The sequence below is a fragment of the Symphodus melops genome (assembly GCF_947650265.1).
Source record: "Symphodus melops genome assembly, chromosome: 12".
Lineage (NCBI taxonomy): Eukaryota > Metazoa > Chordata > Actinopteri > Labriformes > Labridae > Symphodus > Symphodus melops.
In genome coordinates, this window is record NC_136702.1 from 20,020,439 (window position 1) to 20,034,476 (window position 14,038).

The window sequence follows — 14,038 nt, forward strand, 5'->3', positions numbered from 1 at the left end:
TATACAACACGAACTACTGCATATAAATTATACTTCGTACACGGACCATTTTCGCTCGTTAGTTTACATTTTTTAGCCTACGTTTTAATTGGACACATTGGCATAATTGCTTAAGATGCCAGTATCAAATGACCTGGATACTCAAAAAGTTTACCCTAAATTGAAGTAGATATTCCGCATATTATGGTTTACATCACGCCAACTGTGATGCTCATAGTAGGCTACTGATATAAACAATACAGCAACATGGCCCTATTAATATATACTTCTCATGAGGCTGTAGTTGTCAAGCAGAGATGTATTTGGTCTGGAACTTTAAACCAAATGAGTGTGTTATTCTAAGTAGGCAAAGGACTCCAATCATGGATAAACATTGCATGTGTTTGCAATAAAACTTTACAGGGATTTGAACATTTCATTCTCCTCTATTGTAATAAGGTGGAGACAGAAATCTTTTTTTTTTACACATAACTAATAAGCAGTGGTGAGTTTAATGTTCATTGGGTAGGTTATGAAAATGTTCTGCAATTAAATAAATCTCCACCCTAGTTGACCCTTAACTTGATTGATAAAGGATTGAGCAATTCAACCACTCCCGATAATAACATTACCACAACTCTATACTCTACACTTTACATTACCACAACTCTATACTCTATACTTTACTAGGTTACACATTTACTCTGAAATTACAATTGTCTAGTGACAGCAACCTTTAAAGCACGTTTCCTTCAGTAGGATAAGTGGTATCATGATGAGCATGACACAAAGAACATGTTCTCACTTAATCTAATTTATGTGAAATGTATGACATTTAACTCTCTGTTACACAATGACTGAAAGTCAAAACAACAACCATGTGAATGTTATCAAACCTTTATTGATAATGAAAATACTACAATTTAGAAAGGAAATGCCCTCATGTTTACAAGATACTTGAAACAAATGTCAGGAGGAGTACATTAACACTCATGTGGCAGGGAGTCTTCTGCTGTGAAGGAAACTTCTTTGGTTTAAGGGGTTAACTAAGGGAACATAAAGAAGAAACAGTTTTTTTGAACCAAGATAATTCTAAACAATATATTGCTACTTGGTTATCATGTGGATAGTTTCTCACATATGAACAATGTAAGAGAGGTTAATTTCAAGACAAATAAAAATTTAGACTTTTAGACAAATATGTTTAATATTAGCAGGCAAGAAGTATTACCAAAGTAATACATTTGATTGATTAGGCAGGAGAAAACTCAAAGCCAGTCACATTTGACCTTGTAAGTACAGATAATGTACACAGTAAATGAGCCTAGTGTTTGATCCCTTTTAAGTGAGATGATCTATACATAGAGGAATCAAGAGGAAAAAAGCCTTAGATAAATTATGCACATTTCATCAACACAGTTAACAATCGGTTAGTCTAATTATTGTTTTTTTCCCTACAGATCCCAAGAAGTTCACTGGCAGGTGTTTTTTTTTAAAGACATGAATTACTTAAAAGTCTTTAGGTGTTAAAAATTGTTGTACAATTTTAAGTGCACTCATTTTCTCCTGCTTACTAGAACTCAAATTAGACTGTTTTTTTTGCATAGCTAGAAATCAATATTTTTTGTTAATTCGTATTTATCGTTTCTTCATCTCATCAAGAACAAGAATAGTTGATATAGGAGAGTTTAGGTAATGGAATCAGGCAGAGACTGACACCAGTATGTGAACCCCTCAACAATTCATTTTCGACATTCACAACTTATTTCTGCCAAGCTGTACATATGCCTCACCCTGTGGCAACTTTGAAGAAGTGCTTTATAATCTTTTCCAAATAACTAAAGACCTTTCTCACACTTCCAACACTCATACTTCGTCTTTCTTTTAATACAAACTCATGCCCAGGAGCCTCCACACGGGCAGAAGAACACCTGTGGCTCTGTGCCGCTTCAACAAGGAGGGCCAAGACCATGAAAAATGTGCCGAGCAAAAGCAATCCGTCAGAGCTAGGAATGCTGTCCTCTGCTTTAATCCACCCCTTGACCTCTCTTGGATCTTCTAGATACCTGGTGTCTGGAATCTCTTGCTAGATTATATTTAGGGAGTTGTGGGTGTGAAATGCAGGGATGACTTTCAAATCTAATAGTGAATTAATTTTAGTATCATTCAAGCTCAATTGCATTGTGTTTTTAAGAAGCTGGTGTTATCTATTCACCATAAAACGAGAGTCTCTTGCATCCCTCAGGAAAGGGAAAACATGCACTCTTCTGAACATGCTCAACTATCATTCTTATCGACAGGAAACCTTTCTCTTAGGAGTGGAACAACTCATACTAGCTTGTACATGTTAAGCAACTGTAGGTGTGTGCGTGTGTGCGCATGTGTTCAGGAGGAGGAGGGGCCGGATATTGTTGTTGTCTTCAACATAGTGAACTCAGAAAAAAAAAAGAAAAAAATCAAATGTAATCTATGGATGATTGAAAGAAAAAGACAACTAACGAACACCCAAGTATCATACTGTAACTAAAAAAAATAAATCACAGAAACAACTTCAACTATATAAAGTATACACACACTTAAGGCAGTTATCTTAGATGTACTCATTTACGGTGTATGTGCTCTAAACACAGAGAGAGCAATGTGACCTTACATGAAGAGATGAAAATAATGTCTGTACATAAACCTACACTGTTGTCTTGCAATGGAAAAGGGCAGTAAAAGTTGCATTTAGATCATTAGCATTAAAATCAGTAGGTTTATTTGTGTCACTTATCTAAAGCAGCCTCCATCCTCACTGTCCTTCTTTCTGTCAGTGTGATTGAACGCAGACATGTAAACTTAACTAGAAATCATTTTAGATTTTGTCATTACGATTGTTATTTTTGTAATCCGTAACTTGACTACTAAAAATATATACATGGGTATCCAAATTTTCTCAAAATCAAATACTTTGATTTTCCACCTTTAATAGATGTGTTTTATGTTGGTTATCAAATCACAACTTACAAGTTAGACATCCTGATAGAAGCAACAAAAACATTGAAAAGATGCAATTTTATCTAAGAGCTGGGATTTTTCAGCACAGGTCCAAAGAAATCAGTAATCAACCTCTAGTTCACTACAAAACAACCCAGGACCGTCCTACTTTAAGCCCAGAAACTCCTCATTCCAACTCTTGCACAACCAAGGCAACACACTGCCTCAAACAGGCTGTGGGCATGACCTCTGTTGCCAAAGATTTACTATTTTTCACAAAAAAAATACAAAGAACAAAGAGGCTATTTGTCAGTGACGAAGAGAGCTCCAGAGACAGACAAAACAGAGCAGTAAGGAGATAGTTGGCCCAGCGCCCTGGAGATGTGCTGCTATTGAAGAGGTGGGCACCCGCTGATTGGAATGAGTGATGGCGCATGGGTGCAATGATGCATTCTTTAGACAACACTTTTACAGGGTTTAGGAAACACTTGCACTGGATTCAGATCCACTGTGAGGTCTAGTGGTTAACCGTGCTCATGTCAAGTCTACAAGACTGTTAGACTTGGCTGGTGATAATCAAAGGATATGTAAAAGGATAGTCCAAGGATGGGCACCTCAACTATGTTGGTCCAAAGATGGATGACCCAAGTATGTTCATCCAAGGGTGAACACCTCAGGTACATTAAATCAGGGATGGAGGACCATAATATGTTGGTCCAAGGATGACAAGCCTGTCAGTCCAGGAATACAAATTTTGAGTAAACTAGTCCAAGGATTAATGACAAGAGAATCATTTAAGTGTATAATGGTTTGTGTAAGGATACTGGTTTACGGTGCTGATTGGGCAAAGAACCAAACTGTTTAGGTGTAGGATGATTTGGGCCTACTGGGTGTTAAAAATCTAAAAACTTAAGGCAGAAAAAGAAAGATTTGTAAACTAGAATTGATGCTCTTTTCAATCATACAAATTAAGACACTTGCTCTACAGCAATTGTTGCTGTGGGCATCTGGGCATCTACTCCTGTCGCAACAGGGCTTTTGTGTTTTTCTTTTTCTTCTTCGTTGTCATCCTCCTCTTCATCCTCCCCAACTATTTCATCATTTTCTGGGGTTGCCAAGCCTGCAGAACGATCTCCATTTATCTCACATTCAATGCTCGGTGCCTCTCCATTGATAGCCAGCTCTGCCTTTATGCCATCGAGGTTGGGAGGACTGAGCATCTCCTGAATTTCTGCAACCATGCCTTCTTGGGTATGCACCTCTGCAAGGGGAGCCTCTTCATCTCCATCCAAGCTTCCAAGAGCAGTAATCTCCACATGGGCTTCTTCCTCCACAGGTGACACCACATCTTGTGTGGGTACTTCCCCATCTCTGACTTTCTTGACATTGAAGGTCATAGGAGACACCTTGAAAGAAGAACTCTTGGTAGTTGGGCTCTTGGGATGGTTAGGGGTAAGGCTTTTCTTGATTTTCTCACGCTTCTCCGGTGGAACGATCTTGGTGGTGATCTGGTTCATCTTCTTCTCAATGCTCTGGCGAGAGAAGGCCTTCTTGAGGCTATCGACCTTCTTCAGGCTGTTGCGCTTGAATTTGTCAGCCCTTCTCTCATATGGGCGGGAAGGGCCTAAACTATCTCCATCCTCGAACTCAACCAGCTCGTCTTTGTGAGCTGCAAGAAACTCTTCTTCATCAGAGGACAGGCTTATGGTCTGAAGACCCTCCTCTTGGGTGTGACAACCATCAACAGAGCCAGCAATAGATGGAGTAGGGCCAGCAATAGAAGGGGTAGGGTGGGTGGATTCTGCATCATACTGGCTTGTTCGAGGGGTCTTAAGGGAGTCTTTGACTAACACGCTGGTAGGGATCTCGTTGTCTTCCTACAGGAAAATAAGACAGACATAGTTAGGTTTAGAATGTAGTCATATAATTAAATTAACAAGGCGATAGTTTTACAAGAAATGACCTTTCTTTGAAACCTAGTGGTCACCTGACGAGTCATGCATAACCAAGATATTTAAGATGTACTTACAAACACATACCCCCATCTGAAAGTTGTGTTCACCCTGGCCATGGTGTAGATAGTGTTAATGGACATTCATTTAATAGACACAGCATATTGTGCTTTTGCTCTGCGTGGTGAGGACTGGGGTAAGCAGTCTCTGCATGCCTTACAAGTTCTCTCCTCAAGACATATGAGGAATTCCATCTGTTTCTCTGCAGCTTCTCGGTATTTAGTCTGTTTGTATCCCTCTCTGCCTTTAAACCCAGTCTACATGAACACATACTTGAACATAAACAAAGGGAGAAAGAGAACACTGGGTCAAAAATACAGTGTTTCCGTTTTTTTTCCCCCCGACTCACTCTCATGTTCCTCCCTCTTGCTGCTCATCCATCTGCGCACAACCATGCACTCATAAACATTCAGTAACACACACATGATGTTAACGCTCCACTGGGGATGGATGACCTACAGTGCCCACCCCCCATTGCCCCCATCCTCTTGCACACCCAGGATTGAAGTGAAGGTGCAGCCTCTGTGGACGACATACTTGACTACACTTCTGAAATGCTTATAAAGAAAGCCCCCCTACTGACATCAGCTTAAAGTATCAACAGTAGATGCTTGGTTTTGTGTCGTCTTAAGGCAGCACAGTGTACAGCTCTCTGTCATGTTTTAAAGTTCAGTACTAGTCTTAATGGACTGTTAACAAACGTACATTTACGTGCTAATAGAAAATCAAATCCATCTCTGAACAATCTCAAAGCCCAGGCCTGGAGTAGGACAAATCATTCTCACAGATGGCTCTTTACTTGTAGTAACAATACAACATGTTTTTAGATTCATATAACAGATATAAAAAAGAGTTGAGAAAACTATAATGGAGCAACATTGTGGCCTTCGAAAGCTTACTTGAGCTGTATATAAATATGAACTTAAATACAAAAAAAGTCCGAGGTGAGCTGCATGTGTAAACACAAACAGCTGAACTTTGAACTTTCAACCAGGATTTTTTCCTGCCAGCCCCTTGTACTTTTTTGGCATCAAGTCTTGGGGAGCTGATTTGAGAACCAATGAGGGAATATTTATTTAAATTCACTGTGAGCAGTATGCAGGGAGACGACGTCTACATCCTGAGACAGAGCCACGGCTACAGACTGTAAAGTGAATAAACCTCCATGCACATCATGAAGCTGCCTTATGTGTTCTCTTCACCAACATGTAATTCTCGCTTTTTGTTGACACTGGGAAAATGGCCAATTATTCTAGATAGTTAATTGGCCTAGGGTTTTAATATTGCCATGCTTTATATGGTCTAGCTTGGTGTTTTTTTTAATTGACAATATGAGCTTTGTGTTTATGACTCGATGACAGTCGAAACTGTATTCATTCTCAGGTCAGTGTTTGGGACACTCATATTTGGGATGTTTTACCTCAGGATATGTCAATTTTAAGGAGGACTGAAATTCCCAAGTCATACTAAGAACACACTGGAATGACACTTTGAAACAATAGTTGTTTCTGTGTACCATGCTGGTAAAAAGCCTGTAACAAAGATTGTCAGCATTTCAAGAATGTAAAGCAGCCATGAAGCATTGCTTAAAGATAGAGGTTGCCTTAGGTTGTCGAAGAAGTGTGAAATACATCTCTCCTGGGGTGTCATTACGCATACTGGGCCAACCAGATGGTTAAGAGAATTCCAGCATCTGTCCATTTTTCTCTCAATACCTATAGTGTGATTGTGCACAAACAGTACCTGATGTGTCACTGTTAACATTAGCCCATTTAAGCCAAACCAAACTTGTATTTTCTGGTATTTTGGTAAATAATGGAATAAAAAAAGATACAAGATGTGTAAAAATAATGCCAGAGGATAAAATATGTTGTAATTATGGCAAAAAAGCTGCCACTGCAACACACACGCACACGGTAAATGGCATATAGCTAACAGGAAATACAAATGGCATCTATAGTTTTACACCATTTGGAAAATCATAAGAGCATTAAATTCTTTAACCACTTCTTGAATTTTTGCATCACTTCATTTATCCTGGTTGCATAATGTCTTTGTTTGAAATGAGCACCATGTCCAATCACTGTTTCACCTCTGATTCATAGCAGAACTCAGCACTCAATTAAGACACCAAAACAATTTTATAGAGATTGAAAACCCCTGCAAAAGACTCCCTTTTCACCACCTTACAGACACCTGATACCTTCTGACTTGATCTCAAACATGCAGGCATGATTTACAGTTGCGATGTGTGCCAAGCATGTGTGGTATCGCCAGGTTAAAACTCATAAATCTGTCAGTGTGTGAATAAAGGCAAACAGCCAGCTCAAGAACAGGTCCGTGCTGTCAGCGGTAAGTGGAAGAGAAAAACTCTAAATGTCTTAGCACTTAAGAAGATACAGCACACTGTACAGTGGAATGCGTTATTATTCAGGGGTGGTATATGCTAGCCTTTTTCTGGAATTAATTACAAAAATGTCTTCATTATTTTACAAAGTTCCCAACAAAATATACATCAAGGAACTGCTTCACTGTGTATGTTGATAAAGAAAACATGTTTTCTCTTTTCTCTTTCCCACAAACAACTGGGTGCTGAGTCCCGAAAAATGTTAAAATGAGGACAGCAGTCCAAAATTGTGTTTTAATTGCCACACGAACATTTCGAGCAGACGCTCTTCATCAGTGTGTAACAGGCAATTTTCTCAAAACATACACAGGTGGGACTAATTTATACTTGTCCAAAATAGGTACTAGCAGAGGGAGCCTCTGGGATGAACTAGCAAGTATAAATTAGTCCCACCAGTGTATGTTTGAGAAAATTACCTGTTAGACGCTGGTAACATTTGTGTGGCAATTAAAATACAATTTTGGACTGCTGTCCTAATTGTTTTTCTTACTGTGAGTGTGTTGACAGTTTTTTTTAACAGACAACAACCACTAGAGCCACCAGCTTTTAGAGGGAATGCAGGGCAAGTATGTTTTCTAAAATACAAAAAGACAAAGGTCACCTCTTTGGGAATAGCTCTGGTTAGCACCACCTCTGGTTTGGTTGGTTTCTAACTGTTTAGTGTTGTTCTCAGTATCTCCCTCCAGTCATTGCTGTAGGTCCAACTCTGCACCACACCCACAGAAGGACTGAATATGTTCATGCAGAATCAAATCACAAGGGCTTTAACTACAGCCTGCACATGTGCACCCCTTGAAAATGTGTCGAGAATTTCAGGAATCACCTTCTCCTCCTGCTCACTCGAGGAGAATTCTCCTGATTATATCCTGCTATGTTCAGCTCACTCCTACTTTCTGCTGAAAAAAATACTAGGGGGGCTGGCAGAAAAAACTCAGGATAAAGTCTGAGGGGAAAATGTGACTGTTGGCGTTCACACATGCAGCTCACCCCAAAAACCTGTGCGCAAGTGTGAAAGCACTGTGTGTGACAGCTTTTGTACTAAATACCTGGCATGTTAACGAGAAATGCCAGGATGCTTGCTTAATGGTGGAATAATTTACTCTAGAACGTATGCTTATCTACCTCATCTCATTCAAGTCAAACAGTTATGTGAGGTAGCTGAAGAGTTCAGCATCTCTCTAAATCTTACCAGACAAGATGAGAAAATCAGAGCTAATACGGCCTATCCAGACCCTCAGAGGACGATTCCCAGATAATAAACGCTAATCTCCCCTGATTGATCGGTGGTGTTAAGGTTTCTAAAGCATCAATCTGAGATAACTCAGCTCCAGTCTGGGCACGCCATAGACTTTTTGATTAAGCTCAGACATGTTTGATATAATCAGTGTAGGTACTGGAGTGTGTAGGAGGCGGCAAAAGAATCTCAAAAATATCTCAGGAGAACACAGCTTCTGGTACACACTGTGCCAAACCAGCAGCAGCTTCAAAAGTGAATTTATTTAAACAAAAATAACCGAATTCAGTCAAATTAACCTTTTCCAAAGCCTCGATACAGACGACCCTTTTCTCATTTTTGTAATCAGGCTTTTCAAGTTAAAATATGTTTGGCTGCTCCCATAGTACAATACCGCAAAATGAGCGTGTCCTCAGTTTAACCCCTGACAATCTTGGCAAACATGCAACAACAAACAAAATTATTCCTAAATACCATTTGACCCAGGTCTGTCCTGTGTGTGTGTCAGTGTGTGTGTGAGCGGCTCTTTTCTCTTGGGAACCCCGTTAATTAATGCACCCTCTAAGCAAGCACTCATTAGCCGCTAAGAATTTGATATGCGTTCGTGTGTGTGCGTGCGTGTGTGTTGCAGTGTCTGTGTCTTTGTGTGAAGAAATGTAGGACATCAGCCATTGTTAAGAAACTGCTTAAGAGTGCAACATGAAAGAAAATTAAAAAACAATTTGGAACCAACCAAAAAAACAAAGTTAATTTAGTGTGACAGCGACCTTATTGTATATGTTAAATTACACACACTTCAAAGATATTTCGTAGGCTTTGATAATGAAGTTCCAGATCTCACTTAACAGTTGCCTGGTAGATTTCTCAACTAATTGCAAGTCCTGCAAGTTGGTTCTAAGGCAGAGCTTATGTAAGTCACCTCTCTGGAGCAGCAGCCTCCTCTTTTCAGAGAGAGAGAGAGAGAGAGAGAGAGAGAGATCGATCAGGGCGGGGCAGGATAGAGACACTCCTGATTGAGCGAGCTTAAACGGACTCACGTTACACTGAGTGTGTGCCTCTGTTTATACAATGTGTAAGGAAACCCTATACTGTTGCTTGTGCTTGTGTTCTCTCGTCTTTGTTTATGCAACTGACAATAGTGACTTTGGTGATTCCCATTGGTGATTCCCTGACTTTAGATCTAATAGCACCAGTGAGACAAAATGCATTTTTGTTTATTATTTATGTACAACTTTCCAATCAAATTCAGCTTTTTGACAGTGCTAATTAGCTAACTTTAGCCTACTATTCCCTAATGCTAAACCACCGACTGTAAAAATGAACTGACTTTGAGCTGCAAGTTACATGTGTGTTTTGGTGAACATTATGGGTGTGGTGTCACAATCGTGGAAAGGTCTCTACGACGCATCTGCAAAACGTGCCATCAGAGCAAAGGTCAGCGCCCACGAAAGAGAGTATTTTGGCTTCATTTTTGTACAACATGGGGAGACAGAGACATGTCGTCCCTTCTCCGTACGGTCTTGGTGTTAAACTAAGATGGTGAACTTGCTAAATGAAAACTTACACTGTCAGTAAATATTAGAGTCACATTGCCTCCAGTGATAGGTATGTTAGCAGGCTAACACTAGCATTTAGCTTGAACCATCAGACTAAATTGCGCTTTCTTTATATCCTTTATATTGTATGTTATGTTATAATGTATTTAGACAAATACATTTAAATAAATCAGCGAAATTACAGAAAATAAAATACTGTACATGTAACGCAAAACCCCAATATCTTTTCCATATTCATTTTAATTAAAGTTCGCTTTGAGGTTAAAGTCATGCAGCATAAAAAAAAAAGACATAGCCCATATGATTATATCATGATCGTTTGATTAACTATATTTTTACTGCCTGCTCCTTATCATGCTACATATTTTATCATAACTGGTGTTCTGAATGTTTGTGTGCTTTCTATAGAAAAATCCTTATTATCTGGTACCATTAAACTCCTCGTACAGTACATCCCCTCCCAACATCAATCAACGGCTTGCTTTGCAATATATTTGGCATTTCTCCAGAGCAGCTTGATTATGTTATACTTTTCCATGCACTGTATTTACGTTTGACTCGAAAGACAGAAAGTTGCACGCAAACGAGAGTAATAAAAACACCCAAATAATGTTCTGAACAAGCACACACAACATGAAAGAAAGCAACCCAACTTACAAGTACAAACCTATGACTGTATGTTTTAGATTTCTGCACATTATCAGGGTTAATATTATCATTTGTTGATGTGTGTTAGCAATGTAAACATGTCTGCGTTCCTGGCCTGTAGAAGATGAATTAAGGATTAAGGTAATATTAGGTGAGGTAGGTCGAGGTCTCTTTGCAGAGTGACTCTTAGAGGGTACACTATGACTAACTCCCACTATCGTATTCATCTGAGCAACTCTTTGCTTTGTAAATCCCCTGAAAATTAATTTGATTACAGAAAGAATAAGACGTACAGAAAACAGTTTGCAGACTAACTCATTAATCAATTCAAGGAAATACAGCTTGGATTGGTGTTGAAATGCAGATTTTTTTGGCTTAATTCAAACAAAAAGGGCTAAAGACAAATCTCCAGTTATTTTTTCCTTCTCCTAATCCTCTCCACCCCTCTCTCCCGGTTTCACACTCTGCATACGCTCAACTTTATTCAATAAGTGACCTGTTGCAGACAAGTTAAACTTGTGTGATTTGTTTTGATTACATCCATCCTTTAACTGTGCACCAAGTTGTTTTACATTCATTCAAACCCAGCTTGTTACATAACCTTCCACCCTTAACCTAATGTGTACGAGGAGCCATCTGTGGAAAGAGGAAGGAAGGCAAGAGGAAAGGACATTCAACGATTTGTCATGGGGCTGGATAACATGATAAACTCCCACTGTACAATACACACACAGAGTATGGGAGTGTAAACACTGCCCTGTACTAAAACATTTGCATACAAATACTTAAAAAACACAAATAAAACTGGATTAAATCTCTGCCCAACAATGCACTATTTAATTAGAAAGTAGCATAAATATCTCGTCAGCAGTCTTTCCCATTCTGATTTATGCCTCTCTGCCTAATACGAATAAAGCTTTGCATAACAAGCTAAGGCATTCATTCTCATTCGCACCCCTCCCATATCTGCCTCTCTAAAAGAAAACAACACATGTTTACTGGCCTTCCAACTTGCGTAATCACACAACACAATAACCAATTCAGGCGCGACATTTTGCTGACACGCTGGTGAAAAGAAGATCATGGCAAATCGAGAGGATCACTCGTGAGGACACAAATGATGATGTGAGACGTCTGGATAAACGTGGTCACTCAACATGTAATTCACATGATGACAGGTTGTCACTTTGGATGATGATACATTTCGTATTTGGCTTCATATGCTCTCTCTTAATTAATTATAGTTTGCCATGGTATTCATTGTAATATCCCCACATTTGACTGGCTCATTCAGGTCTTGTCACTTAGTGCACTTCATTTACATTTGTCAGGTCACCTCGTCTAACCCTCACCTCTCCTGCAAACTCCTCTGCATAAATGATGATTTAGCTAAATGTCCTCTGCAGTGTCAGCTCAACAGTCCTGTTTTTTTACATTTGTGTTTGCTCTTGTTTTCACTCTCCTCCATGGCTATGCTAATCTCCTTTAGGGATTTTGTTCAAATCTTCAAAAATCCCCCTTTTGCACAATGCTTCATTGAAATCCAATAGGCAAAGTTTGGGGGCCATTGTTTGGTCGGGTCTGCGAACCAGGGTTATGTTTGATAAGGCTACCACCAATTGTTGCAGTTTTTAGCCCATATGGAGGTCAAAGGGTATGAGTATCCACAGGAAAGCCAGGAAGTCATCACATTATCTCAGAACATGTTATTATTATTTTCATGTTTTATCACAAAGCTGAGAAATAAGAGTGGAGGACAAACATGGCTATTGTTTTTCCATTTCCTGAAATGGATGTTGTGGCCTTGGCAATTAGATTGGATGAATGTTGGGATATGAAAGGTTGAGAAGGAGTGAACACAGAGAAAATATGGGAGGTGATAGGAGAAGTCAAAGAAAGATAGTTGGTTTTATTTTGTTTGAATGTACAAAGGGAGCTTGAGCATTTTTGGAGGAATATCAGCAAAAAAACCTCCCAGCACCATTTCAATAATCCAGTTCCTCTGATAAGTAGCCACCTGTGTCTGATTATTTCTTTTAAAGTGCAAGTTGGAGACTAAAAGTACATGTGAATACAAGTCTGAAAAAAAGCTTAATGTCATAATCGTATTAATATTGGGTCACAATGCAAAACACATTTAAAATGTACTCTTGACACCTCAGAAGAAAAATATGTGCATGATGGCATGTGCTTGGACGCCAGATAAAGCAAAAAAAACTGTTTTAATTTTTTCGACATGCATACAAAGAAAAAGGCTCAAGCTTCGTATAGTCTCATCAGTTCTTCATAAGAGCTGTGAAAAGTGGCTCTGCACAAGAGGAATTTGCAGTTTCAAACATGCCTAAGAGTGAACAAGTTGAACAGACTTGTCAAACCTGAAAGTGACATCAAGCAGAAGACAGAGCAGTTAAGTTAATTCTTCCTAATCCACATGCAAGCCTTCTGCTCACCGAGTTTGCAAACCTAAGTATAATCTCTTATCCCAACACCACTGGTGGTCGTAGCCTACCATTACTGGTTGACAAAAATAGACCATAGTGGTACCTTTGTCTTCTTCCTCTCAATGTTTATCTCTCTTTTTGCTCTTCTTCCCTCTGTATTTTCTCTTGTCTGAAAACCCATATGAATCCCAAAGGGAGATAAAGTATGATAACAAAGCAAGAAGCCACGCTGTAAACAAACATTATTGTTCATGAGGTAAAGCATGCCTTAAAGGCAGCATAGCATGGTTTTGACTATCACAATTAAGACCAGTTTCACTCTTTGGAGCCTTATATCCAACAGGAGCCTCATAAAAATGCCCAAATTCTGACTGAGGTGTACGCACACTGAAGGACAATATGTATGATAGTCACATTTTGACTCCACTGACAGTTTAAAAGAAGATGTTTTGGACTAATATTTTCTAACAGCATTTCTTCAAATCATTTCCATTGCTTGTGTACGTGGTCTCCACAGGAGCCTTCAGTAAAGGATTTATATTATGTATTATTTGCACATGTCCTATACAGGTAAACATGTTAAAAAAGCTCATCCATATTAATGTTCAAAATCAGCATTTCCAGAAAGCCATCATGTTTAATACCCTGTGAAAATATTTGTCATTAGAATAAAGTCAGTTACAAAGTCATCTCATCTTAGGGAATTTGTTTGTCTAAATGCACCTTCAGGCACAACAAGCAGCCAATTTTGGTCAAAAGGATATTTACTGACCATAACATCTTCC

The 14,038-nt window shown here is 39.1% G+C and overlaps 1 protein-coding gene across 2 annotated transcripts in view; it reads right to left on the reverse strand.

Annotated features, from left to right (window-relative positions):
• Positions 1–860: 860 nt before the first annotated feature.
• The window catches only part of cavin2a (caveolae associated protein 2a), a 28,510-nt gene continuing 15,332 nt past the window's right edge, over positions 861–14,038 (reverse strand). For both annotated transcript variants that reach the window (XM_079358198.1, XM_079358197.1), the window contains one exon: positions 861–4,832. In XM_079358198.1, coding sequence (XP_079214324.1) covers positions 3,924–4,832 — 909 coding nt within the window. In that variant the 3' untranslated portion in view covers positions 861–3,923. The remainder of the gene's footprint in view (positions 4,833–14,038) is intronic.